Source organism: Aspergillus terreus, genomic scaffold, assembly GCF_000149615.1.
Source record: "Aspergillus terreus NIH2624 scaffold_14 genomic scaffold, whole genome shotgun sequence".
Classification (NCBI taxonomy): domain Eukaryota; kingdom Fungi; phylum Ascomycota; class Eurotiomycetes; order Eurotiales; family Aspergillaceae; genus Aspergillus; species Aspergillus terreus.
This window is the reverse complement of record NT_165937.1, coordinates 1210963-1238125: the sequence shown is the minus strand read 5'-3', so window position 1 is coordinate 1238125 and position 27163 is coordinate 1210963. Positions and strand designations below refer to the sequence as shown.

The following is a 27163-nucleotide window of genomic DNA, read 5'->3' as shown; positions in this document are numbered from 1 at the left end:
CAAAAGAAAGAAAAGGGTATCTCAGATAGCAAAGTAGCGTCGCACAAGGGACTCCAAAACCAACTACCATCCCGTCTGCGGGGCCCCAGCCCAGCCAGCCAGGTTGAAAATCTCCCGCCAGGGCAATATCGCCCCCGTCTAATCCTCCACATTTAACTGCATCAGTCTCTTCAGCACGTCGTTTTTCCGCTGCTCCTTCATATCCTTGCGGGAGAACGGCTTGCGCGCGGTGACGATGCGCAGGCGCGCGGTCATCTGGTCCGCAGTGAACAGCTCGTCCTTGACCTTGTCGCACAGGTCGCGCACCTGCTCGGGCGTCCAGCTCGCCGTGGCTGTCAGCGTCCGGAGACTGTACGCCTCGAGCCCCTCCAGGAAGGCAATCAGGGCCATCTTGCCCAGCGTCTTCTCGTGCGGGTCCTCGGGCCACAGGCCGACGGGGATGGTGTGCTCCAGCACGCGGACGTCGACAAAGCCCGCGGCGCTGAGCATGGCCGGGCGGAGGTGGCGCAGGTCGCGCGGCCGGCCGGCGGCGTCGGCGGCTGAGCGCATGGCCGACGCGTAGATGCGCAGGTACGAGTCCTCGGAGTGCGGGAACGAGACGGTGTCGCCGGCCGGGTCCGAGTCGGCGATCTCGATGTAGCCGCCGGGCGCGAGGTGCTTGAACGCCTGCTCATACACCGAGCCCCAGTCTTCAAACGCCCCCGACAGCCCGCGGAGGTGGATCAGGTCGAACGGCTGTTGATACGTCCACTCGCCCTGGGCGTCGTCCAGCTGGAACGAGACGTTGGGGAGGTCGATGTGGCCGAGCCCGCCGTCGAAGACGCCAATGTCGGACGCGATGATGGTGGCATTGGGGTACGAGCCGCTCATCTCGATGGCCCAGTCGCCGGGTCCGGTGCCGATATCGAGGATGCGAGCGTCGGGCTTGGCCAGCGGGACGGCGGTCAATTTCCCGTCGAGCACGATGAGGTAGATCTGGTGGATGATATTCAAGCGCGTCTGTTCCCCGTCGTCATTCGGCATGAAATACGAATCATTGCAATATCGCCGGCCATTCTCGGTAACGAATTCAATATTGTGAGCGGACTTGGTTGATTTTCTGGGGCCCGGTTAGCCAGGGTCGTCAATTCTTGGGATAACACAAGGACGCATCTCACATTGACAGGTCGTCTGAGTCGGTTTCGTCTGACTCCCCATCCGGGTCGACGCTGTGAGAGCAGGGAGGATAGGATCGTAGGGTATCGTCGACCTCCATTGCGGGGGCGATGCCCTTTTCTGACGGTTGAATGACGGTTTCGTCCATGACATGACGAAGCTGGGGAATGGCGGAAACGACAGTGGTGTATGTAGTGGTGGCTGATATTGAGTTGCCTCCACCACCGATGCGAGGACGACGGATCCGTGGTCCGGGCGAATCTCCAGTGGATGCGATAATGCGATATAGCAGGGGTAGCAGATCTTATCCCAGATACTCGGGAGGCGTTACTGACACGCGTGGAAAGGAGCCTGCATCCTTCCGACGAGACCCAAGACGAAAAAGGAGAACGAACTGACAATGCAACGACCACAAAGAACGGGAAAGAGAAAAGGAGGGAAATAAAAGAGGATATTTCCTCGTCCGAAGAGGCTAGGCGGGAGAAAGGTGAAACGAGGGCGACGGAGCTGTCAGAGTCAATTGGGAGGTGTCAGTGGGAGATAGGTCGGTTGGTAGGTAATAATATCTAGTTCGGGCTTTGGGCCGGCGCCATGCAGCGGTAGATTGGCGCAAAGGGGAGACAGAGAGGGGATGCGAATGGTGGTCAGATCAGCTGGAGCCAAACGGCGAGCCCGACACTTCGTAATTTCATGGCTAGTCGTTTAGTTCGAGCAGTGAGCTAGTAGTTAGTTAGCTAGTAGTAATGAGTTAGTCAGTTGTCGGCGCACTGGCATCAGGACCCAGCGCAAAGGGACGAACGGCGTTGGTCGGAGGAGGCGACGTGAGGGAGGTGCTCCACTACGATGCAGCCAAGTCGCCCTCGCATGATGATACTGAGAGTCAATCATCGTGTCTTCAATCCCCTTTGGGGTGATGGTTGGGGAGAAGGTCGACAGGGACGACCATCGTTCGCATCGTCTTGCAGCTGGTAAGCAAGGGAAGCAGACCTGGAGACAGCACCGCCGTGGTACCCTGGTACTGGGTAACCCCAATTCCTCCGAGGCCCTGCCCACTGGCTCCAGCAGGATAGTGTGGCGCTGTGGCATCAGCTCCCGGGAACTCTCTCGTGTCGCTAGTGGTGTCGTGTCCCGCGCAACTGGGTTCTGGGAGTGGGAACAGGAAAAGTGGTCCCAGCGAACACTTGGCCGGGTCAAGTAGGGACCTGCAAGGCTAATATCTCCGGGCAATTTGGATGCGACGGCTCACCCACGGATCTGAATGGCTGGAAGAGGCCTTGAGCACGATGGATTTGGAATTGTCATCTTCAGATCCACCGAGGTGTAGAAGTCGAGTATCTTCAGTCCATCAGACTCATCAAAGAAAGAGAAAGTCAAAGCTCCGGAATACATCCCGAGGCAACGAGAGGCCGCCAACCTCTGGTCCATGCAATCCTCCGTGCAATCAAGGAGCGTTGATCGCCATCGTGTCGTGTCATGTCGTGTCGTCTCGTCTCATCCCATTCTCCAGCAGAATCTCATCTCTGCCCAATCTTGGTCTGACTCACGGTCTTGGGCGCGGTCCCGCCGTGCAAATGACGATCTCCCGAAAGACCCGCGGAGAAATCCCACAATGGTTGACAAGATCATGAATGAAAGGTCGGAGGAATTGGCGGTCAATGACCCTTACGCAGAGCATATCGTACAGGTGGAACGCTCGTACTTGATTCTGCACGGAGTAGATGCCCCTCTGACAGGCGACTATTGACAAACTTCCCCTTCCGACAGATGACTAATCCCGACCCCAAACTCCGCAAAAAAAAGTACCAACTCAGTACTCTGTACCTGAGCATCTTGCACAACTCACGCATCATAGTCAGATGGCCTCCTCCACCCCCCTCAAAACACCCCGGCGCTTCCTCTTCATAGCCTCCATCGGCAACCCCCGTCCATACCGCACCACCCGCCACAGCGCCGGCCACCTCCTCCTCGATGCCCTGATCCCGCATCTCCTCCCGCGCATTCCCCTCGTCTCCGCCGCCACGTCCGCACCCCAACCCCTCTTCTACAAAACCTGGCACAGCCCGTCGCTGATGAACGTGTCGGGCCGGAAGCTCGTCCGCGAGCTGCAGCGCTGGATGGCCACCGCGCAGACCGATATCCTCGAGCGCGTCGTGCAAGCGGGCCACGTGCGGGTCGAGCAGCCAGAGTCGGACGTGAGCGTGCCTGACCCGGCCACGAGCAGCTGGCAGCGTCGCGGCATCGACCCGCGCACCCTCCGACAGCTCGAGCCGACGCTCGTCATCCTCCACGACGAGCTGGAGGCGCCGCTGGGCAAGGTGCGCGTGAAGCGCGGCGGGCCCGAAGCCGCCAGTCTGCGCGGCCATCGCGGCCTGATCAGCGTCATGGAGCAGCTGAAGGCGAAGAAGCTGTATCCGCCGGCACAGACGCGCGGCGGCGGGGGCGGCGGGGCCGGCGGGCTCTCCGTCGTGCGCATCGGCGTGGGCATCGGCCGGCCGGACTCGCGCGAAAAAGGCAGCGTCGCAGATTACGTGCTCACCGAGATGAATCCCCGGGAGCTGGCGGCCGTGCGGGCGGCCGTTGGTCCGGTGTTGGATATCCTGGAGGATGAGCTGTATCGCGAGCCTGAGCCGGTGGTTCGGACGTGATATTTTGTTCTTGGTTCGCTGTGAGATTGTACAATAGATGTGTATATGGATTGATAGACAGATACCCTAGCAACGTGACCTATTCCATTCGACTGACTTTATTAGAAAGCCTGCTGTAACAAACCCTCGTCCTTGACCACTTGTACATCCATACCGAGGCCTAAACCCTTAATCAGTTGGGGCTCAATCGAAACAATGCAATAACTCCTAGTACGACAGATACGACACCGATGAAAGCGCTAAGTGTTGCGTCCTGCAACGGCAACACGGAATAATAAACACAGCAAGACGTTCCCCCTAAACAGTCCCCGCTATACTAAGGTCCCGAATCTCCTGCAACACCTCCTCCACCCGGTTATCCAAGTCGCCCCGAGCATACTGGTCTCTGGTCTCCGCATCCAGATACTGCTGGACCTGCGCCATGCGGGAATACGCCTCCGCACAGAACCGCAGCTGGATCTTGACCAGGGCTTCGAAGCTGGGGTCGAGATACGGCACCCGCAGGTCAATCAGCTGGGGCAATTCGGTGAAAAGCTGCTCGTTCAGCTGCTCGTATGCCTGTTTGGCCATTTCCGTCTCGCGCTCCGCGCGGGGCAGCTTGGTAGCGTCCTTGTCGGGCTTCTCGACCAGCCGCTTCACCTTGGCGCGCATCGCATCGTAGTCGAGCAGTTTGTGGTTGCGCTTCTTGATGCACTCGTTGATATCGGGGAAGTAGGCGCAGAAGCGGGAAATCGGGTCCAGGACGGTCGTTCTGTGCGATGCATTAATATGGCGCCGGTGCAAGCATCATCCCCCCCAACGGTACTTGCCTGTAGGGGCCATCCAGCGCTTTGATCGTCTCGGCATCCAGATCCTCCACGGCCTGCTTGTAGCTTCTGCTGACACCATCCCTTGTTCCGGCGTCGCCGTAGAAGGCATCTATCGTCTCGGCGATGCGCATCTGCGAGGCGGTCATCGCTGCGGACAGTCGGATTAGCTTTTGCTCCGTTAGCATTTATCTCCGCGAGACGACCCACCTCGTAGCGAGTCCAGATAGCCCTTGGCTTCCTTCTGCAGTCTGTTCGCGGCGGCTTCCATTGTGCGGTATCGTCTGTGAAAAGGGGACTATCAGTCATCGACTCCGGTGTCACCACTGTCGCGTCTGTATGGATACCTACCGCTCTTCAATCTCGTAGTCACGATCGTTCGTCCTCTCCACGTGCCCTGAGCCAATCAGTGTCGGTCTCTATGAGTGTCCAGCTATTGTTTTTCAAGACAAGACAACCTTCGGCTGAGGTGTCGTGGACTGTGAAACACAGTAGCGGGGGTACGACTACATACCCGTCTTCATCATCACCTGCGTCGTGGCGCGATTGACATTTTTCTTGAATCCTGCCAGATGAGACGACCATATCAGTATATTGAGAGGCTGTGATTGCGAGAAGAGAGTAGGTGGTGCATACCTGCCCAGGACATGATGGCGGTTTGACGGCAGGCAGAACCGATACTGATCAATCCAGTCGATGGTTGAATGTATAGGCGGAGATCAATGAGACTGACAGAAAAGACCTCACAGAGAACACGATATAGTGCACACCAAAAGGAATGCGACTCGATGGGGGAAGAGAGGGACTGGGAATCGGAGGCTGTCGCAGGGCTGAGCGTTGATGGATGAGATTCCAGATGCCTGATGCGGGATGATGATGAGTGAGCAAGTGGCTGTGTCGTGGTGTGGCTGTGGAGGTCATTCGGTAATTACCGGATATGACCGTATCAACCAGGCATGTCCACACACTGGCATTTATGACCCGTATGGGAATTACACACGAACACGGAGTCGGTCCGTTGGTGCCCTTCTTACGTCATAGATGTCAGCCTGATTGACCAGAAGTAGATTGTAGGTAGTGAACGACATGACGGCGGTGGACATCCATCAAATAGATTACTGGTGCTAAGTAAGCCGTGATCTGGAATATCTGCGCACCTAGGAGCTTTACGGTCAAAAGTTATTGACCCTGGAGGACGACCTAGCTTGAATCTCTCTAGAGACGACCTATGCGGATTACTTCATAATCACCTACAAAGTCTTGAAAGTCTAAGAATTCTCACGAATTGGTGACCAACCAAATAAACAAAGGTACCACCGGCGATTGCCACCTGCAGCTGTTGGATGGATTTCCAATCCACAGCAACACAAGGCTAATGCCGAACTCCTACCGTCACACAACTTCTTCGGCCGGCTGTCCGCGAGCCTCCAATTGTCCTACATAAATAGACAGAAAGATCGGACCGGCTTACACGTTGTGTAATCATGGCGACATCTGGAGATCCAGACAACTCGACAGCAATTCCAGGTCGGCCGGGGTAGCTCCGAAGATGCGCATGCAAAGAAACCCCATCTACTGTACCACACCAACACTTACTATACAATGTACAGTTCCATTTCTTCGTTTCTGTTGTGTCCTTGAACTCCTCACATCTTACCCCTCGCATACACAGTTCCAAGGAATTCCAGAACAATTCTGCATACAGCATACCAGAAAGCAGGAGAACGCCAGCAGACGCAGGAAAGTCGAAAGACCCCATCTCATCACAATGATGCTTCCACCCGTTAGGAACCCGATAATAATCGTGCTGCCTGGCACTTTCTCCACCCCAGCATGAAGCCATGCATGCAGGCCGGACTGCCAAGCGATTCCACCACCGCCCCAATGCAAGACGGTGGCTCTGAGGCACCATTACAAGCGGGTCCCGCTGGATTCCCCCGACAGCCGGACCACATGTAAGTTTGCGGTGAGACTGTCATATCCATATCCATCTTGGACGGGCGTACGGATCTGGGTAAAGTATTCCTGTACCGGTCGGTAAACAACAACTGAGAGAGATGCCTGGACTCGGCGGTGGGGGGAGGCGTGGAAGTGGAGCGGAAGCTGGCGCAACAGGGGGCCTGAGTCTTGGCCCCTGGTCTGGATTCAGTCGTGTACTCCGTAAGGCTGTATTGCATGACTGCCGAAAGTCACTCGCGCATCGTGTGTTGGGACTCGGGGAGCTACTCCAAATAATGCATCGAGAACCATCGGCAATGCATGCCTCGCGCATTCCGGCCGTCCTTGTCCAGACGTGGCGGTATATGTCCAGGCTCCGGTGCTTATATCATGCATCAGCTTGATGGCCAATGGTAGGAGTAAGCTTATCAATGTGCTGGAAATTCGGTATGTATAACCATTCCTACAGGGTGTAGTTACTAGAGAATGTTCCACGAACCGTCTGCCCGAAGGGGCTGGCCCAAACACAAGAACGTAAGGCAAAGGAGTTGGATAGGAATGGTTCTGGTATGTTCACATGGTTTCCATCGAATAGCGACGTGATCCAGTCTAGCATGAAGATCATTTGCACTTGATCAAGGTATGAGGATCAGAGCGGGATGATCGACCGAGATGAAGTCATAGGTATAAGCTCGTGGCGGGGATGATCTCAGCCTGTCTTGACATGATTCCGAGTCCAACCGTCAACATCCAAACAACATGCAGTGTAAGGTAGCATAACCGAGGATGGCCGGATTCTTCCAGGCACAACCCAAAGGGGCTCAAAAGAGCGGCATGCAGTCTACTTCTTAACAAAGAACGAGCAATTTGGATCGTCTCGAAACCGGTTCATCGCGAGTCAATTTGAATAAATAAGTTAGGGTATCCGAACAGTAAATGTATATATCCCATGTATGATAGCAGTCCGGAACCATGCAGAACGCCTGAAAAGACAACAATCCAAAGGAGCCATGATAACACCATAATAAACCACCCATACTAGAAACCAACTTGCCCTGCTAAAGAAATGCATGATTGTCACATGAGTCATCACAAAAGAACACAAGCATATCCCAAAATCAGAAATGATGGAAGATATTTCTCGCTGTATGAAACGAAAAGAGAAAGTTAGTAGAAGAAAGAAACAACCTGAAAAGAAATGAAAAGAAAGATATCGAGGTCATGACTGTTCGTTGCATTGGCATGAAAACATGACGACCAAAACTAAGCCCATAAGCTAATAAGCATGCAAATAAAAGGCCTGACACATGCGCCGGTAGAAAAGAAAACAGATGAAAAGTAAGAAAGTACCTCCTTCTATAAACATTGAAGAAGTACGGGACCCTCCCATGGTGTATGGAGGAAACACAGGAACCACCTGGTCTTTTTTGTCACAGGTACAGAACATAAGAGCAGACCACCAAGGGAAACACACAGCCCGGACCAACGTGACAACACAACCCGCCGAGACCATGTTTTCCCACCAAGGCGTTCAACGTCTGCTGCACAAGCCACAAGGGCGAAGCACTTCTCTTCCCAATCAAAATCCTTCCTCGCCAGCCTTGCACAGCTTAATCTCACGAACCCATTCGGATTTGAGAACCTGCGAGGCATTGATCCGGCGAGAAGGATTAGGATCAAGGATCGAATAAATCACGTTGCGACAACGAGCCTGACGTGGTTTGTAAGCGCAAGTCATTCCATGACGACCGGGACCGGTCCTTACCCGATGCAAGGTCTCAATCGGAGCGTATCCATCCTCATGCTTCCGCCCCTCGAGATACCGCTGGTAGAACTCATCCTCGTCCTTGCGCGCGACTCTCCATAGATGTCTGCCCGTTCGCATAGCCATGTAGATGACGCCGGTCGCCCAGATATCAACCGCCCTGGGATCGAATTCTCGTTCAACGTACTCCTCGGGCGCAATATACGGGGCCGAGCCGCACAGTCCAGCCGTCATGTGAGCTTCTTTTTCCCAGGCCATACGGAAACACTCGCCGTTTCCGAAATCTGTAATTTTAAGGGCCCCGTGAGTAGTCAAGAGAAGGTTTTCGGGCTTGAGGTCGCGATGAGCGACGCCCATCTCGTGCATGTATTCCACGCCCCGCATCAGTTGCTTGAAGAAGCAATCGGCTTCGGCGACCTCCAGCTTCCCTGCAGCCAGCACAAGGGTGTAGAGGTCACCGCCTGCACAGTATTCCATCACTTCACAGTAGTCACCCTTGGCATCCTGCAGTAGATCCAAGGTATGAATGACATTCGGGTGGCGGAGGGATGAGGAGATGCAGAATTCTGACGTCAGCCGCTTCTGATACTTCTTGGTGGTCTCCTGGGGACGACGACGGAATTCCTTGACGGCGTACAGCTGCTCCACCCTGGAGTCTTTGGGATCGACTTTGTGGGAGATCCGAACGATACCAAAGGCACCGCGCCCGACGATTTCCTGACATTTGCCGTACTTGTCGACCAGGGATGCGGTGGCGTTGGGGCCGCCTTTCTTGTCGGCGGCCAACTTGTCGCGTTCATTCTTAAACTGGTCGATCCATGTGGACATCAGAGACAGTTGCTGATCTTCCACGTGGTCCTCCTTCTTTCTGCCGCCGCCGAGCATGTCTCGAAGTAAGTCGGTCAGTTTCTCCTGCCGGCGCGCACTTCTCAGATGGTGACAGTGCGAGTTCTCGGGCAAGACTTCGAAGCGCTTATGAATGACGGCTCCATCCTTCTGGTCTTTGCCACCGGTGGACTTGGGCTTCTTTTCACCGTCCTCCTTCAGAGAAGTCTGTCGGGATGGAGCTCTGGATGATGGTCTGGAGGGCGGCTTGGACTGTTTGCCACTGCCGTTGGTCGTGGGCTTTACACTGTCGGTACTGCTGTCGGAAAAGTCGCGATGGGAATCCGAGTCCTTCGGGGTTGATTTTCCGGTGCTAGAGAACATGCGCGATAAGCGGTTGGCCATGGTGGGTTTGGCGGACTTCGCAGGCGGATGGGGAGTGGGGAGCGCCTCCCCGTCCCCGGCGGACAGATTCATGCCCGCAAGAGCTCGTGTTACCGAAGGCTCTCCATCTCGAGGGTCGAAGGAAATCTGTGACGTTGCTGCGGAGGAGACTGCGGACGGTACAGGTGAAACGGATGGCGGAGTCATGTGCGGTAATGTCGAGTCAAAAGTTCACGGAGGACAAGAGGAACGAAAGAAGCCCCCGCGACTGAGTAGGGTGGATATGCCTACAGCACGAAGCTGAGGAGGCCTCAGAAGAGAGCTAAGGAGAAGCGTGTAGAAGAGGAAGGATGGAAGAAGAGGAAGAAAGGGGAAAAGAAGGAAGAGGAAGAGGGAGGAGGAGACTAGAAGAAAAAAAAAGGTTGTGGTGGTGGCCTGGGGCCGGTAGTGTGGCCTGAGGCGACGGGGTTGCGTGAAAAGTGACGAAAGTGACTTCGGAGGGTGGACGGCCGTTAGGGTGTAAAGAAAAAAAAAATTGGTGAAGAAAATGGTCGTAAAATAAAAAATTAAGGAGGGTAAAAAAAAAAAAGAAAAAGAAAAAGAAAATTAAAAAAGGCCCGCGCAACAAGGCACGGAATGCCCAAATGGGACTGTGCTAGGTACTACGCTGGAGAACCACAAAACCAGGCTGCACTGTTGCTGTGGATTCGACAAAATGCCACCGAAGTTGAAAAGAGGAAGGTTTGTACAGACGGTGAACCGATCAGATGAATTACCCAGAGGTAAAAGAGATTTCAGAATCAAGAGATGAAAGGACGTTAGTGCGTTTGTATGGAGAGAGAAGAAGAGAGAGTCACGAAAGGTCGCAGCCTGTCTGCCTCCTTGCCTACGGGGAGGAGAGGTTGAAATAGTAAGGTGTACCCCGTAGGTCAGTCGGTACCGGGTGCTCTCGCGAGGAGGTATGGGGGGTGGGTTCTCATTATTACTCCCCTTTTTGTGGGAATTCCAACTGTATGAGACTTTTACTTGCAAATGAGGTTCAAAATAAATTCAAAGAAAGAATAAAGAATAAAAAGAAAATAATAATCGATCACTAAAATCAACCGATGGACCCCATATTTCTTTTGATTATTATTTCTTTTTCCCTGTCTGACGGAGACGACTGATGATGGTTACAAATCTCCAGTGAGGGACTTTTCCTACTACCGGCTTTGGGAGCAACAGGAGGCAGAAGAGCCCTTCCAATAGAAAAATGCTTTCCCCCTATTCTTGTTTGTCAGAATCGAGTAATAATACTAGAATAATTAGAATAATAATGGAAGCGATTTTCCTGGTGAGTGTACCTAGGTACATACTTACCTAAGTTGCCTCCGGCGCTCCGTTCGCAGGATGGTCAGTCTGGTATTGTCACAGTACGGCTTGGTACGGATGCAGCCACACTGGAATGCTCCATCCATAAGGTCAAGACAAGCCTACTACTACCACCTCCGTCCAGGAAATACCCTCCGAGTGCTTCACCGGTAGACGCAATTGCATGAGAACCTTCCGAGATATGGTCATCAGTTCCAATCCCACAGACGTACCTATCTTATCAGTTGCGATTTGGCTCTGTTTGACGCACAGTATATATGGACAGATGGTTTCTTGGTAGAGTGGCGCGGTCTGATTGTATTATTCAGAATCCAGTGAAATTTCCGGTACGATGGCCTGTAAGATTATCGCGGAAGATCCTTGGAACACTACTGGGTCTGCTTCCGTCTTCGCAGCGAAGTAGGAGTACGGAGTAGCTACCTAGGTAGTGCTAAGCAGCAGTGCTCGCTCCAGTTTGTGGAAACTGTTTTACCCACTGTTTCGAATCACCAACCAGTACCATAGTTATCTAACTGCTCTAGATAAATAGTAGTCCTAGTTATGTGCAGCGATGTACACGGTATCCCCATCCGCTCAACAAACCCGTTTGGTCTCAGTCGGATGACCTCCATCCTCGTCATTGTTCGACCTGATGCTGCTCCGGCTATTCTCGTCTGGCAGAATGACGTTAACAAGGTCTGGAAGGGGCTCGAGCCGAGCATCGGGAGTCAAGTCAGATTGAGGCTGTGCAGCATCTACAAATCCTTGGATCAGATGGGAAGCACCGTGACCCGATATTTGCCCCCGCACCGGCACAAACAACAGCCAGTAGTTGGCGGGAGGTCCAAAGCCCGTACGCTAGTATTGCCCCCTACTAGCCGCGACCTGTGGCGTTTGGGGTGAAAGAGGGTGGCTCCCCACTCTCTTCGTCCTCCCTCTTTCCAACGATCGGAAGGAGAGGGGTTGTAGCCAACGGACACTGGAAATGAGGGATAGACGGGGTACGGATTAGCGACGAATTCCACTGGAGGGGTCACCGATGATCAGTAGCTCGCTGATCGACCACCACGGAACATCATCTGCCAGTGATAAAAATGGGCCCATACGGAGTAGACGATGCCTCCAGCTGCTGCTGCGGTGTCAAAGGTTTGGTTGTTGTTCGCGGTGCTCTACCATTCATCGAGTTTGTATACAGATCATGCTTTGTGATAAAGCATACCAGGTCGGTCTGAACAGCCTCTCGACTAGCCTCAATTTCCATGTACATACATAGGATGGATGAGCCGTGTTGAAGAGGGGCTGAAACGTGCATCTACTCCGTACGAAGCCACGGCGATTCCCCAGTATGAACAGCCAAACAACTTACTTTGATTAGGCCAAGAGGGGACTGCACTTGCATACTTCCGTAGATGTTACCTACCCGAGTAAAGGTTGATGCGCTGCGCAACAGTAAAGATCAAAGGTCCAGAGCCATCTGTCTATAGTAAGACTCAACTGATCACCATCGACGGGAGTATCGACGTCAACGGACAGAGGATCGCCTGCTACTACGGAGTAGGTGACGAACGTACCCTCATCTCCGCCCAGCTAGCATTCTCCATTCTTCCGTATCCGAGTCCGTGACCAGATCATGAGTCGCTCTACCGAGGAAGCTTTGAAGTATGCACATAGCTCTTTTGGGACAGCTGCTGTGCTCAGCGTGGGGTGGTCGGGTGTCAAGGATCAGGATGAACAGGCCCGCCGCCGCTAAACACTGTTATGAATTTGGTGGACTCCGGGGTTGTGTTTCGTCGCAGCTACGGTAGACTTAGGCCCCCTGTCTCTTGTCCCGAGCGCTTTGGGCCATCCAACAAGCAACCATCATGATGCGGGACAAGTATGTCTCGAGCCACTTTGTGATCACTGCGTTGGCAATACTTGCAGGTTACGAGCTACCGACGCATGATGGAATGCAGCTTTCATTTGTGCAGTCGATCGGACCTCCCACCCCTCGTTCAGGACTACTCCGTAGGAGTATATCCACCGGTCCCCATTTTTCCTTCCATACTGCTACTGCTGCTGTTGCTCCTCCCTTCTCAAGTGACGTGGGATCCGTGTCGATCCAGACGCCTAACGCGGACCTCGGCCACGGATAATCGCTTTGGAGAGCTAAGGAGAGGGGGGACCCGCATCCTCCCAATCATCCCTCATGGAGAGCACAATGCCCAGCGCCGAGATTGAACCGCAAACCATGCGTGGAGGCGGAGATCGATTGATAACCGGGCTAAGATAGGGTGCAGGACGCGCCAGCAGGGACGAGCGGTCGTGTTTGGCATCTCACCCACGCGAGATCCATCTGGCAGGCGGCCGAATAGTAACATGCAGACCACTCGGCCGGTGTTTACTGTACAATTGACGTAAATGGGCGGTCGTGCGGTTTGCACGAGGGATTTTTTCAAGCCAATCATGCGGCAGGGAAAGCAGAAGTAAGGAAACGGTCCCGTCGACATGAGTATTTTACTCCGACTTAACTTACCACGCTGCAGGGGGTGGGGCGTTCCGATGACAATTTGTATCACAGTAACTACGCTAGTCGGGCCTTAGTTGCTGTACAGAGTACAGACCACAAGTTAATCGGCGCGTGTTTTGAGTTAAACCCCTCCAGGATGTGCACTCGCTGCAGGTGGCTTGCTTGCTTTCTTTTTCTCACCTCCTCCTTCAGCGACTGAGGATCTGACCTTCATGCCCTTATCGACATCGGCCGTTGTGATTCCAACCAATCTTCAGGGGTCCTCCCATGGTCCGACACGGGCCAGCTATAAGCCTACCTTAGTTCCAACTGCATGTGTCGGCATGAGAAGGGAACCCACTAGATCGGAAGCGGTAAACCAGAGAAACCGCTGAACCCCGTGGGCAGGAGAAAGGCGGCAGAGGGGAAGAGTAATTTCGGAAGCCAACAAGCCATCTTTCCGAGGAGCAACCACGGAATAGACTAAGAAATTAGGGCCCCCTTCATTGGAATTGTCATGGGGAGACACCGACGGATGTCCAGGATGGAGTGGATCAACCTGGTGTGGCTCAGGTATGTTGACAGGCCATGCCCTGGTCTGTTTATTCGAGGGCTATCTTGACCGCCAAATCGACAACTCAACCTCAAATGGTGACAGATGGCGATGGATGGGAGAATGATTGGAAGGTGATCCCACGTTCAGCGCATCTCCTGCTGACGGGCTGGAATCCATTCCCTTCACATGTTAGGAGGATGTCTTAATTACGGGGGGCATGCTTCGTATTCAAGGCAAGTAATCGAACAGGTCTATCAATATTGAATATATTAGACACATTCCATATTATTAATTGATTACGGAGTACAATCCATTAAGTTTGGATGCCGGCCACCCCTCCACTGCAATCATCCCTCGGAGTAGTTGAAGAAGCATGCGTATGACCGTCATGTCGGCACCTCCGAACTGATTGGGCCGGTTGGAAGGATCAGGACCACCCCAACATACATATCTACTCCATAGTCTAGTACCCCGTCGCTTCTCCAGCAAAATATAATACATAACAATAATAACGCGACGACGGCATGTTCCATCGGTACCAAGAGGGCTTAACTTGCTGACAGAACAGTTCCGAGTGGGGCCGCTTGCTCCACCAGTGGAGTCGAGCGAATGAAGTCCCGCTAGTCCTGTTCAAGCTTCGCCCGTTTCTCCATTGGCCTTCCCGAACCAGATTAAGCTGTCTCAGACCCTAACCGTGATCTCCTCTCTGGTACCGATCAATCAGGTGATATCGATGGCTCCTCTCCTGTGGGATCATGTGTTGGATACTACAGAGTATCTTGTTGTAGAGATCATTATATGGTGGTCGTGTTGTCAATGCACTTCGGGTACATCCCACGTACCTAATCTGTGGTGTGACAGTGATGGTGGCATGGTTGGAACATCATATTCAAGTCGCTCTATACCTGACTGAACTACCTACTTGATCGTCCACGATCCTGTTCAATCCACCCGACAGTCCATGTCAATAATTGCATAAATGAGAGAACATACGCATCGGGATTCCAAGAGCTTGAATCATACCTATACCCATCCCAAATTATTGTCCAAGTGACTATCCAATATGATTGGCCAATACACACCGTCTGCGTATTCCACCCAATAATCACCAAGAACCCAAAGGCTACTATCACTCGCGTGGCGAAATGACTTCAGACAGATCTAAGGTACTCACATTCCGAGGCCTCCACTGAAGTCACATCACTCCACCTGCAGCTCCCTGGATAATCAGAACGGATCAGATTCCCCTCGAACCTACCATGCTGATTGCTCACGAGCGTGGAATGAGACCTTCGTTTCAGTGGGAGAAGGCAATGGCTCGTCATACCCATTCATATCATCATGAACACACATGCGTACCAAACAGGTGAGCCTCCAATTCAGTGGGTCAACTATCGAAAGACAATCGCAGACTGCATCTATGGGGACATCTACCATGGTCCTGCAGCTAAAGCAGTGACCTATTTTAAGGCTCCGTCATGATCTAAACTCAATCTGAGTAGTTAACTTCCTGTGACATAGAATTGACATGGGTTCATGTCAGCCTTACGTCAAGCAGCCAAAGATGAAAGCCAGGAACATATAAAGGCTCCGTTACTCTCAATGAAGCTATCATCATACCAAAATACATTCAACCATACATTTCACCTAACATCCACAACCATCATGTCGAATCGTCTCGAGAGAGAAGCTGAAGACCGTTACGAGGCCCAGAACGACCCCTCCCCAGTCTCCGGCAGGGTCTCCGACAACACTTATGCCCATGAGACCCGCTCTGGCCTGCGCGACTACATTCCAGTGCAGGGGGATAACCAGTCGTTTGAGGATCCCATCCAGCCTCCGTACTCCAACACCGACCAGCAGCTAGGTATGATGCCGGGTAACTAGTTCCTTGGAGGACTTGCTAACAAGCACCCAGCGGAGGACGAAGAGGAGGCTATTGATAAGTCTAATATCCTCGGTGGTGACCGTTTGCGCCACGCCAAGCCCCAGAGTCGCACCAAGTACAGTGAAGGTCCCGGCGAAAACGATATCCCCGAAGTTTGAAGGACTGATACTGGCGTTATTGGGAACATATTGCGCTTTAATAAAAATGTATTTTTCCCTCGTTTAGTATTTCCACATCAATATATCTATGCCATGGAACCTCATTCGTATACCAGAAGGATAAGTTCATCACGTTCTCAAGCCTCCGCGATATTCCGGTCCTGCCTGCGGAATACACCCAGCTTGAGAGAGAGAGAGCGTGGGATGCACTGGGCATTTCTCGTGAGTGTTGTAGGGAGTCTAGAAACGACGGTGCATGATGCAAGGTGCTTTATCGGCTGGGGTTCACGCTTCAGGGACTCTCAGGGCCTCCCTTCCGGATATATAGTACCGGGGGAGGCAACCCCTCCAGCGCTTGTGTGTTGATATTGCGCCTCAGCAAGGAGACGGGGCTGCTTGCCATTGATGCTCACAAAGTCCACGCTTGGGGGATGGTGTAATATGCAACCATGGTGAGCTTTCTGGAACATTGCGCGCCATAGTCCTTTACCAGGCTTGACGTACACAAAGGTAGCCGGCGAAACTCAACAGGTCAAAAAGTTAAGATAGGACCCGAGTCTGTTTTTTAATTAGACGCAATCCCGACAAGGGAAACTCGACAGCATACCACAAATTGCTCCAAAGACTCTTCGAAAAGTTCATTGTTCACTCCTACACCACCGGGGTGCTCAATTGGAGACAAGGGATTCTTAACAACTGATGAAAACAAATATAAGCAGCCAGCATCGCAAGCAATGGCGGACCAGAATAACTCACCGTATTCAACATAAAGATTGATGTATATCTGCTGCAAGGCCACCCGCATGCTTGGACTCTTCACGTCGGTAAGCATGACGAACTTGATGTTGGTCGGCGTCTCATAATAGTGGAGCCTGTATTGGCTGGTGCGATATGTTACAAAGCTGACGGAAGAGACACATGAGTTAGACATGAGTGATAACAGGAGCTATCAAGAAACCTCACCTGTCATCCTCCCCTCCCAATTTGCGTACCATGTTCCGCAGCGAGAACACTGTGCCAAATATCAGCTTGGCATCGTCGTCGGTGGTTCGAGCGGTTTCCCCCAAGGCGGCCGGCATTCCACCCTGAGGACCCGCGATCTCTGAAGTGGGACGCGATGATTTGCCGGCAATGGACGACGGACGAGGAAGCCAGCGACGCTTGTAGATACACTCCGCTAGAGAACGTAGGAGGACCACGGTCAGCAACAAACCCCTGATTGAGGTGGAAGTTGTTTGCATTGGGGAATTGTACCATGGCGGTCGAAGATGTAAAAGGAGTAGACGACCATTGTGAGACGGCACAAGAGGGCGATTGAGTCAGGTCGGTAGACACCGTGGATTCGGAGGGAAGTAGATGGCAGGATGTCGTTGTAGTGTCTTAACCTGAAGCGTTGAATTAGACTCGTTTAGCGATCGCGGATGGGCTCGTGGGCGGTGAGATCCGCCGTTATCGATAATCAACAGCCCCGATCCGTTGATTCCTCAGGAATCCGCATCAGTAATCCGGCTGGGTGCCTGAGGATCCGATCGGTTTATCCTAAATTAGAATAATCAATCATGCTTCAAATAGAACAACCGTTGGGCTCTCTTCTGCATTTCTTCTCTCTTCCTCTCTGGCCGCCTCTGATTCCTCCAACGCACCAGACCTTTGGAGTCCAGCGGGAAAAGATCTTGGGATCTCCCAGAACCCTCTTCGGCCCCTCATTATCGCTGGGCTTATCTCACTGTTCTTCATCACCAATTCGACACCCCCCCATTCCCCCCACATTCGCCCGCAGGCATCCAGATTCTGCTCATCCCTTCGGCGCCAAATTCGAGACCACCCACCAAATAGAATACACCCATTTTGTGGAAGTCGCCTTGCTTCTCTTCTTCGGGCACAACGTTCAATGGCCACCGACGGTGCCAACCTTCCCTTGCAGGATGCTAGTCAATCTTCCGACGGCCGCTCCGGCTTTCCGCACCCCCGTCCAGCGCGCTATGCGTGAGTGGTTTCTTCGTGGAACATAGTCTGTTTCTTTCGGTTTTGCTAAACCACGTGGCGTGTCCAGATCGATGCCCTCGTACGACAGCCCTTCGCGGCATCGTCGCAGAAACCCAATAGCTAGACGTCCCGTGAAGGTAGTCTACCTCCATAGCCCGTGTTTCCAAATCACACCCGACTGAACATTCACTGCTCGATCTTGTTTGTTGTCTCCTGACCGGTCTCGATAGGAAACTCTGAATGCTCGATCCGAATACACTACAAGTCAGGATGACGGCACCGCAGAACACAGAATCAACCAGTATATCATCAAACAAGAGATTGGTCGGGGATCGTTCGGTGCAGTACACCTGGCGACGGACCAGTTCGGGAGGGAATATGTATGCTTGACACTCTCGTCAATGCGAGGGACATGCTAACCGTGACCGCATATCACCAGGCGGTGAAAGAATTTTCCAAGGCACGGCTCAGAAAACGAGCCCAATCTCATCTTTTGCGGAGGCCGCGAGGCCCCAAGCGCTCGTCAGAGGGCTTCAACTCGCCTCTCCATCGCTGCGAGGATGAGCAGAGGGGAAATGCCCTCTACCTCATCAAAGAGGAGATTGCCATCATGAAGAAACTGCATCATAACAACCTCGTCTCTTTGATAGAGGTGCTGGATGACCCGACAGAGGACTCGCTCTATATGGTCATGGAAATGTGTAAAAAGGGTGTCGTAATGAAGGTCGGGCTTGAAGAGCGTGCTGACCCTTACGAGGACGAACTCTGCCGCTGTTGGTTCCGGGATCTTATCCTGGGGATCGAATATTTGCACGCCCAAGGGATCGTTCACCGCGATATAAAACCAGATAATTGCCTGGTGACAAGTGACGACGTCTTGAAAGTGGTCGACTTTGGAGTGTCTGAGATGTTCGAGAAGGATTCGGACATGTTCACGGCCAAATCCGCCGGTTCCCCGGCATTCCTACCGCCCGAGCTGTGTGTCGTAAAGCATGGAGATGTTTCAGGGAAGGCGGCCGATATCTGGTCCATGGGTGTTACGCTATACTGTCTACGGTATGGCAGACTGCCTTTTGAGAAGCAGAGCATCTTCGAGCTGTACGAAGCGATCAAGAATGACCCCGTTGTATGCGAAGGTGAGACCGACGAGAAGTTCAAAGATCTCATGTCTCGTATCCTGGAGAAGGACCCAAACAAGCGCATTACGATGGCTGAGCTACGAGTGAGTGCCCGTACAGACATTCTTGGTGTTGTCATAGCTTATAGGAAGAAACACAGGCGCATCCTTGGGTGACAAGAGATGGGTTAGACCCTCTGTTACCAGAAAGCGAGAACACATCAGATATTGTTGAGCCCCCAACGGAGGAGGAAATGAATTCGGCCATAACCACGAATATTAGCCATGTGCTAGCGGTGGTAAGTTGAGCCTCTCCCCGACTCCGGAAAAGGAGCGCCGCTCATGGGTCATTAGATGAAAGCTGTGAAGAACTTCAAAAGACTCATTGATCCTAACAAAGCCGACCCGCCCATGCAAAGCATCCTGGGACAAGAATATGAAACCCACTTCGTCCAGCCGCCACAGGAAATGGAACCAGACGAGAGCTTCTCAACAGCTGATTTCTCCATGGCCAACAAGAGCCACAGCCTGAACATGTATAACAGAAGAGCCAGGGAGCGGGATAATGTTCTCAAGGGGTACCATGACGTGGCGCGCGAAGGCTTCTCCCAACCGCGGACAGATGAGCAGTCTCCCGACAGCCCATCTGCAATGTACCCGGGGCGCAAAGACTCCGGCTCCATACACAGCCAGAAAATCCGAGAAGGCTCCATGGACGACGTTCAGAAGCCCGCCACGCCTCATTCGCCGTCTCCCGGCATCCCGCTCTCCCGAGCAAGCTCCGCGACAACAAAGCGCAGTATGGAGGGAACGCGCGGCCACGCCCGCGATCCGCTGGAGGAGGAGTATCCTTTCCTGTACATCGGCCCTTCGACCTACACCGGGTCAGCATCTGCGGAAGCCGATGCTTCAACTAGCACCATGGACGTCATCTACGATGAACCCGATACATTAGCGTCTGACGACTCGCCCGACATGGAGACTGTCCCCATCGTCAGCGAGTCGCCTGGCGCTGCCGACTTTGACATCTACGAGACGGCGTACCGGGAGGAGATCGAGCGCATCCGGACGCGCAGTCTACCCCGGCAGGGAACTCTCCCCAAGATGTATCTCACCCGTCGAGTCGACGGGAAAGACGACGTGATGAAACTGGTCGAAGACAATACCCCCAACGCGGTCCCGGACGTGGGCAGGAAAGTCCCCGTTCCCTCGGTGGACAATGCCCGTTCCCTAATTGGCGGCATAAGCGCTCAAATGGCACAGCAGCCGGCCCCCGCAGCCACGTCATCGGCCCAAGTCTCGGAGACGCCCGGAGGATCCTCGGCGCAGGCGACGACAGATGCTACCTCCGCCGACGCTTCACCCCCGGAAAGTTCGAAAGCCAGGCTGCGCTCGCTCCTCGGCCGAGTTCGGGGGAGTCGAGGAGCTTGACCTGTTCGCGGGTTGCAGCCACCTGCACGAGTTACGGGCTGGGACGTCTATGCGATAGTATCGGGGCGTGTATACAGTTATGAGATGTCTATCTCTGTTCAGCATCATGATTTGAGATCTGCTTAATTGGCATCGTATTTGCTCTGAAAAGAGCTAATCAAACCTGTACATACACCACGCCAGAATCATCGTGACTAATTAGTAATAGTACATACTAAGAGGATTAACATCTAGTTTCATACAGAGGGCAAAGGAAAGAGCAGACAAGACGGAGATAACGTGGAAAGGAACAGAAATCCAGAAAAATAGATGGTAAAGACCCAAGGCTTGAAGAGAGTGTATGCAATATCATGTTCATTGTCGAGAACGCGACGATACAAGGAGGTCAACTCGATGTCACACCTGGACTCCGCGTCGACCCTGTATGATACCTCTATCTGCTCGTCGCTTCAACATATCATATATCATAAAGCGCATGCGCGATGGAGCAAATCGGAATGTGCCCAATTCATCAGGCCCGCCTTGGACGGGTGGTTCAACTCCGATACATCAATTAGGAGACTGCCGCCGAATATGAGCAATCAATTTCGTCCATACGGCCACTCCAGGAATCAATAAGGATAGTGAAATCATCGAGGAATCGGCTCAGATAAAGAATAAGAAACAAACAAAGAGAAGAGGGAAACGCTGCATGTCAGATGCGTGGCTCGTAGTATTCTCTTCATGAAAAGGCGTCTCGAATGAGACCTGTATGGGGTGAGGGAGGGGCGTCGAATCAATCAATGCTATCTATCGCTCGTGATCGATGGGATGGTTCGTTCATTCATCGTGTCTCAATGGTTCTCAATGTATAAACAGTCGGCGATTGTTGTTGCGAAAACGAAAATGGAAGAAACTCAAATTGTCATTCAGTTCGTTTGTCGACTGGGTTGCGTAAAACAATGTCGGGTGCTGGTCCTGGTGGTTCGTCTGGTCGTGCAGTGGTAGGAAGAAGGAGTGATCTGCGGTTGTCGGCCACAAGGGACATCCTCTCCTGCGGGTGTAGGTCGTACGGCCTTTCTCCTGGGTCCATCCGCGCGATCGTTTCCCGATGGCCCAACTGCAGGGCCTGCGGCGAGGGGAGGGTCTGTCTCATCTCAGCTGGCATCGGAAGCTCCCTCAACGTCGGTCCTAATTCTCGACTATGTATGTCACGCGCTCGGATGTCGTCGTTTGGCGGGATCAGCCCCGGAGGTCTCGCTGGTGGAGGGGGCGCATAGCGTAGCTCGGGCTGTGGTATGGTGGGAGGAGGTCTAGGCGTAATGGCTTGGGGCGCAAGCGGCGGGTTGACAGGCTCGGTAGTGGAGGGACTGGCCGGCGTGGAAGGGCCTTTCGTCTTGTTGGAGCCGGATCTTCGTGGGAGGGGATAGGGCTCTCCTCGAGCTTCAGCAGCTGCCTTTCGTCGCTCGGATTCCGCCTTGCTTGGTCGACCGCGCTTCCGCGGTGGTTCGCCCCGCGCATTGAGACTTTCCGACCTGGGGGATAGGAGGGTAGAAGCGCCGCTCTCGCTGCTATACGAAGCGGTACTGGCCGCTAGACGTGGTTGGATCGCGCGCGGGGCAAGAATCGGTTTGTCTGCAGGAAGGAGAGGCCGTTTGCGAGCGATACCACTTTCTAATGGAGTAGTTGACGAGGCGGATGGCTCATGGCGCCCTGGCGGGAAAGATGGCAAACTTGGGTTGACCGGTAATGGCACATGTTGGCACATGTTATAGAACGCCATCTTACAGGAATTAAGGGACCGACCTGAAAACCGGGTTAGCACACCGAATCAGTATATTCTTTCCATCCGCACGGCCTGGCAAGAGTGGTATAGACCGAAGATACCGGAATCAATGGACAAGAGGTGCTGGCATCTGTACCTGGCGGGAGAGGTATATCTGCCCAGCTGGGGGAGATACTAAAGTCTCGGACGATCCTCACTAGATGGCTCGACGGAATTCCCGCTTTCTTCAAGATCTCTGTGAGTAGTGTGTACTGAACAGCAAGTGCGTTAGCCATTGAATCCCGCGACCGAGGTGACGCAGGAGTATGCCTGATATATGCTTGTGTCGAGATATCTTTGCTTACCTTCTCCTCCTCAGTCCATGGCCTTTCCGGTGGATTCGACATATCCAGCACAGCATGGAAGCGAGAGCGACGAGCTTCCCTTCACAATGAAAGAGTTCTGAATCAATGTGATGCTGAGAGTATAAGCAGCGACGCGTCACGCGACGATACTGTGAAGTGGGAAAGGTACCGGGACAAGATAAACACCACAGTCCCCGTCACGCAGAGTAACGCAAAAAAAAAAAAAAAAAAAAAACAAATGTAAAATAAAAAAAGAAAAGAAAAAATTCCACAGAGCCTCCCAAACGGAACGATGCGTCTAAAACCGTGTATAAAACACGTGGTTGCTCAGATATCAATCGGAAAACAGGCCAGTGGAACAACAAGCGATACCGGGGAGCGGCGCACACAACACTGGAGGACTTTTAGTGTACTCGAAATCAACAGCAAACATTGGATGTTGGTTCACAAGGTAAAGAAACATAGAAAGTCCTCTTCCTAAGTGGAAGAAAAGAGGGGGAAACCCAACAAGCGGACAAGCAAAACGTCGGACAAGAAATCTGTAAACAATCCGTAAAGATGGATCCAAAGCTGGCTGTGTACTTCCAGACCGGTGGCTGATCGTGCTTAGAACCACGCCAAGAAGACCTGGGAAAGAGACCGATTTGAAGATCGATTAACAAGAGGGGAACGGGGGTAATCAAGATCCAATGAAACGAGCACTTGACTGAACAGCAGGGTATGAGAGAACGTTGCTGGAGATCGAATGAACCTCTCCAAAACAGTACTTCAATGATACATAATGCCACCAAACATGAAGGAGAGAGGGGAAGGAAGACAGAGGAAAGCAATGCAGGAGGCGAATGACACTTCTTTCTCCAGTCAAACGGACTTTTAATTCGGGGCTGTAGGTCAGACCAGTGCAGATGCGGCCAGCATCCGTCCGCTTAGACAGAGGGAAGCTGCAGGGACTCTGGACTAGTGGTGCTCGGGGGGGTTCCTCTCAGAGTTGAGCGGCCATCCAAGGAAGCAGAATCGAATTGTGAGGAATCACCCAGTCCGGGTTGGAATGCGGGTGTTCTATCAAAGTCGACGGTGTTTCAGAATGGGCGGTTTCAGACGACTCCAGGCGTCAATGCAGTTCCGTGAGGAAGAAGGATCGTGGAGAGACAAACAACACCTTTCTTTAGGGAGGGGTACATTAGCTCTGGATCGCCCGAATGAGGCCCACGCGAGAAGCAGGAGGGGTTAAGGAACAGAAAGGACTAGCCAAACACACAAGTGCGAGGAACGAAGGGAACAGGGGGAGCAGGTTCAAGACCGATCCGGCTTGAAGAAACAATGTAACAACAGCCTGGGGCTACTGTTGTGTTCCCTGACTATGGAACCCACAGTGTTAAAAGGGGAAAATAGTTTGACAACGATTGTCCAAAGGGGAGGGTAATAACGCAAGCGAGAGAATAGAATGAAAGGAATTATTTTCCATCAAAGAAAATAAAAAGAATAAAATGGAATTAAAAAAAAAATTAACGGTTTAATCATGGGAGGCATGGGAAACGCTTGCCGCCGTGGATTGACCGTCATTAATCCTCTGAAAGGGGGCATCGGACCCTCTGACGGGAACCACCGTGTTCCCAGCGATTATCATGGGACGGCCGGGCCATGATGCTAGGCGGACACAGGCGCCCCAAGACGTTGGGTCGACCGACGCGAATTGAGGTGTTTCTCCCAGAGTGAAGCTTCAAGAGCCAGGGTCGGGGCTGGCTCCCGCATAGGGTAGCGTGGTCGATCCATCCCGACAAGAGCCCATAATACCCGCGCCGTGAGATTGTGTATTCCGTATTATGTACGGTTACAGTAAATGCAAAGGCATGCAGTGGCCCTATTGAAGATAGCGGGAATGCGTCCAGCGATGACTGGCAGACATGGAAGGCAGCGGAGATGGTTGATAACCGCAGAGTGGGGTTAAGGGCTCCGCATCATTAGACGCAGACGAGGTGAGTAACAAAAGAAAACATAGAAATAAAAAAAAAATAAATAAAAAGTAGAAAAATCCTGGAGGCTGGGTAAATACCCAGATGGATACCGTTGTTTACCTGGTTGGTACGGAGGACCCAGGTAGTACTCCGTGGTTGGAAAGCCATGGAGCGAAGACCGCAAGGATGATTTCGGAAGAACAGGCCACCTACCCATCTTTCTGTTTCGTGAGTTCTTGAATTTTCTCCTCAATTGCTCTGGACATGATCGAGGACCGGAACTGAGGATCATTTTGTGTTGAGCATGATGAGCCAGGGCCGAACAAGACAAGAGTCATGGAGTCCGTGAGGTCGAATCGATTGAGGATGATCAATGGGGAAAGGAGTGTAAAATACAAAAAGAGAAAGAGAATGGTGAGGAATTGATGGCGATGGTACCAATAGGATCGTCCAGTCCGAAGTAAAATGGGGGAATACTACACCGCACCTTTTTTCCATTCTCAAGTACTCCGTACGGAGTATGCGTCGTAACGCTTGTCGGTAATGAGCGACGGAGATGGAACGGAGAGACGTGCTGACAGACAGGGGACCGACCATCCGCCATGGTATCAGCCTTTCAGGAGAGTGGAGGACGAGCGCGAACTGTACAATACTGGAGGAGCGGCAGGGGACCGGTTTTCTTCACCCACAGGGAAGACAGACTAATGCCACCACCGCGCTTGTGAACCGACTAGTACGACATGGTGCTGGGCGTAGTGCTGGACTAGTCTGTGTAGGCGCTGATTTTCATTTGACGGGTCGACTGTCGGGCGGTGGACAGGTATTATTAGCAATCGCCATCGCCAGTAGGCAGCGTCGTAGCAGGACGATCGATGATGGGAGTGGTCCATGCACGAGAACCATCAGTATGCAGGAGACACGGCGCCCCGCCGAGATGAATCAACCGTCGGACGGTAGTCTGCGATAGTCGTCCACGGAAAACTTTTGCTGGAGCCCTATCGTTTCTGAATAGAGTTTTGGTGCTTGATGTGGAGGTTGGCTTGTGGTTGAGGCGATGAGATGATGGAGGAGAAAGGGGGAGACAGAGTTGGAGAGCAGGAGGAGAAGTTGAGAGGGCGAGAGAAGCTTACACACCCGGTCCCTAGCCTCTCTGCCCTAGGCAGCTACGGAGGATGTACTTTATGTACTACTATCGGTCTGTACCATCTTAGGATGAAACTGCCAATCCATAATAACTGTGTATTTTACTCTACTCTCTTGACCGTAATTGACTGGTGAGTATAGGTTTATGCTCCTTTCCCAGCCGTGGAATACAAGTAGACATGTACAGGGGACTGTACTAGGTATCATCGATATGACCACCCGCCTGGATGGGATGGATGTACCCAGTACCTTGGACGAAGTCTCGGGGACTTTTTGGCAGGCGGAGAATGGTGTCTGCCCCACCGTCTCAGGTACCCGTCGCGCTTGTAACTGGGAATTCCCGTCCCCGATTACCGTATGTTTCCATGGTACAGTCCTCCTTCACCCGCCCGTTCGAGTAAAGTCTGTCAGAGGATATCTTAAGGACAACTACGACTCATCAAGCACAGTAGGGAGAGACAGTGCATTGGTCTCTGTGGGCATGATTTTATTTTCAAACCCTACCTTAGCACCACTGCGCACTTCCTTACAGTACCTAGCTATTCTGGTAGGGTTTAGTACGGACTATTTGGCGTCGCGTTTCGATCGATCGGCATCGAGGTTTCGTCCAATTCTCTTAGGGTCTTGGAGATAACTAACAGGCATGTCCATTATTATATTATCACAGTACACAGGAGTAGACACCCCTTCACCTAAAGCAACACCCGTTCATGCACGCCGGCCATGAATTATTGGCTCTGGTTATCCCCTGTCCTGCATGTCAAACAGACGGGAGATTCCGTGCTGGTCGAGGCCAATGATCAAAGCAAAAAGACACGCATTCTAAATTAAAAATAATCAAAATCGGTCAAAGGTGGAAAATCGGCGAATAAAAATCACCTGGTGGGCACAGGAATATCCGTGGATTTTCCGTCACGATGAGGTCGCTTAGTTTCAGACCGCATCGACAATCCCCCCCCCCCCCCCCCCCAAAACCGAAATTAAAATCGCGTCTTCTGATCCCAACAGTTCCGATCGACCCTGTTACCCCTTCCTGAACAACAACACAAGTCTACCTTGGACATATGGAGCATACTTATACGCATTTAGAATCCGATATGCAGTCTCGATTATCACCACTCCTCGCCTCTCCCACCTCGGGTCTTCCCGTGCACCAGCCACGACGGACTACGATCTGATATATCCCAGCCAGACGCTGCAGGGCTAGATCACTAGTCCGGATGATTTGGTTCAACCATGGCCTATAATTTGTCCAGGGGTGTTATTTGGGGGTTCCGTTGACTGGCCAAGAGGTGTCGTTGGTGCCGTTGCGACTTATGCAATGCTCATATTATTTTCCTGCGGCTCGTTCTGGTCCATGTCACCTTTCGGCGGACTCCCCACCATCCGTCTGACCCAGACCGCGCAAGCGAGAGTCGCAACCTGATGTGGGTTCTGGGTGGAAACTAGAAGACGGACAGACCG

General features: G+C 52.6%; 9 protein-coding genes across 9 annotated transcripts; 4 read left to right on the top strand and 5 right to left on the bottom strand.

The window, feature by feature from the left end:
- Nucleotides 1-138: 138 nt before the first annotated feature.
- On the bottom strand, nucleotides 139-1303 carry ATEG_09440 (class I SAM-dependent methyltransferase; the record flags this gene model as incomplete). Its single annotated transcript, XM_001218061.1, has 2 exons — nucleotides 139-1099; nucleotides 1158-1303. 2 exons carry the CDS (start codon nucleotides 1301-1303, stop codon nucleotides 139-141), a joined length of 1107 nt encoding a protein of 368 aa, XP_001218062.1.
- Nucleotides 1304-2764: 1461 nt separating this feature from the next.
- ATEG_09439 (aminoacyl-tRNA hydrolase) lies at nucleotides 2765-3800 on the top strand (the record flags this gene model as incomplete). The annotated part of the gene is made up of 2 exons (XM_001218060.1): nucleotides 2765-2850; nucleotides 3008-3800. 2 exons carry the CDS (start codon nucleotides 2765-2767, stop codon nucleotides 3798-3800), a joined length of 879 nt encoding a protein of 292 aa, XP_001218061.1.
- Nucleotides 3801-4097: 297 nt separating this feature from the next.
- Nucleotides 4098-5255, bottom strand: ATEG_09438 (amphiphysin-like protein RVS161; the record flags this gene model as incomplete). The annotated part of the gene is made up of 6 exons (XM_001218059.1): nucleotides 4098-4551; nucleotides 4601-4757; nucleotides 4817-4890; nucleotides 4958-5003; nucleotides 5121-5171; nucleotides 5243-5255. 6 exons carry the CDS (start codon nucleotides 5253-5255, stop codon nucleotides 4098-4100), a joined length of 795 nt encoding a protein of 264 aa, XP_001218060.1.
- A 2868-nt stretch (nucleotides 5256-8123) lies between these two features.
- ATEG_09437 (serine/threonine protein kinase SAT4) lies at nucleotides 8124-9539 on the bottom strand (the record flags this gene model as incomplete). The annotated part of the gene is made up of 1 exon (XM_001218058.1): nucleotides 8124-9539. The coding sequence occupies one exon, from the start codon at nucleotides 9537-9539 to the stop codon at nucleotides 8124-8126; it is 1416 nt and encodes a 471-aa protein (XP_001218059.1).
- A 1681-nt stretch (nucleotides 9540-11220) lies between these two features.
- On the top strand, nucleotides 11221-11771 carry ATEG_09436 (uncharacterized protein; the record flags this gene model as incomplete). Its single annotated transcript, XM_001218057.1, has 2 exons — nucleotides 11221-11227; nucleotides 11422-11771. The coding sequence occupies 2 exons, from the start codon at nucleotides 11221-11223 to the stop codon at nucleotides 11769-11771; spliced, it is 357 nt and encodes a 118-aa protein (XP_001218058.1).
- Nucleotides 11772-15577: 3806 nt separating this feature from the next.
- On the top strand, nucleotides 15578-15958 carry ATEG_09435 (uncharacterized protein; the record flags this gene model as incomplete). The annotated part of the gene is made up of 2 exons (XM_001218056.1): nucleotides 15578-15779; nucleotides 15831-15958. The coding sequence occupies 2 exons, from the start codon at nucleotides 15578-15580 to the stop codon at nucleotides 15956-15958; spliced, it is 330 nt and encodes a 109-aa protein (XP_001218057.1).
- A 565-nt stretch (nucleotides 15959-16523) lies between these two features.
- ATEG_09434 (TRAPP subunit BET5) lies at nucleotides 16524-17249 on the bottom strand (the record flags this gene model as incomplete). The annotated part of the gene is made up of 4 exons (XM_001218055.1): nucleotides 16524-16654; nucleotides 16715-16860; nucleotides 16922-17135; nucleotides 17213-17249. 4 exons carry the CDS (start codon nucleotides 17247-17249, stop codon nucleotides 16524-16526), a joined length of 528 nt encoding a protein of 175 aa, XP_001218056.1.
- Nucleotides 17250-18554: 1305 nt separating this feature from the next.
- ATEG_09433 (putative calcium/calmodulin dependent protein kinase) lies at nucleotides 18555-20492 on the top strand (the record flags this gene model as incomplete). The annotated part of the gene is made up of 4 exons (XM_001218054.1): nucleotides 18555-19000; nucleotides 19031-19166; nucleotides 19211-19360; nucleotides 19416-20492. The coding sequence occupies 4 exons, from the start codon at nucleotides 18555-18557 to the stop codon at nucleotides 20490-20492; spliced, it is 1809 nt and encodes a 602-aa protein (XP_001218055.1).
- Nucleotides 20493-21396: 904 nt separating this feature from the next.
- ATEG_09432 (putative AT DNA binding protein) lies at nucleotides 21397-22643 on the bottom strand (the record flags this gene model as incomplete). The annotated part of the gene is made up of 3 exons (XM_001218053.1): nucleotides 21397-22277; nucleotides 22394-22508; nucleotides 22602-22643. The coding sequence occupies 3 exons, from the start codon at nucleotides 22641-22643 to the stop codon at nucleotides 21397-21399; spliced, it is 1038 nt and encodes a 345-aa protein (XP_001218054.1).
- Between the last annotated feature and the right edge of the window lie 4520 nt (nucleotides 22644-27163).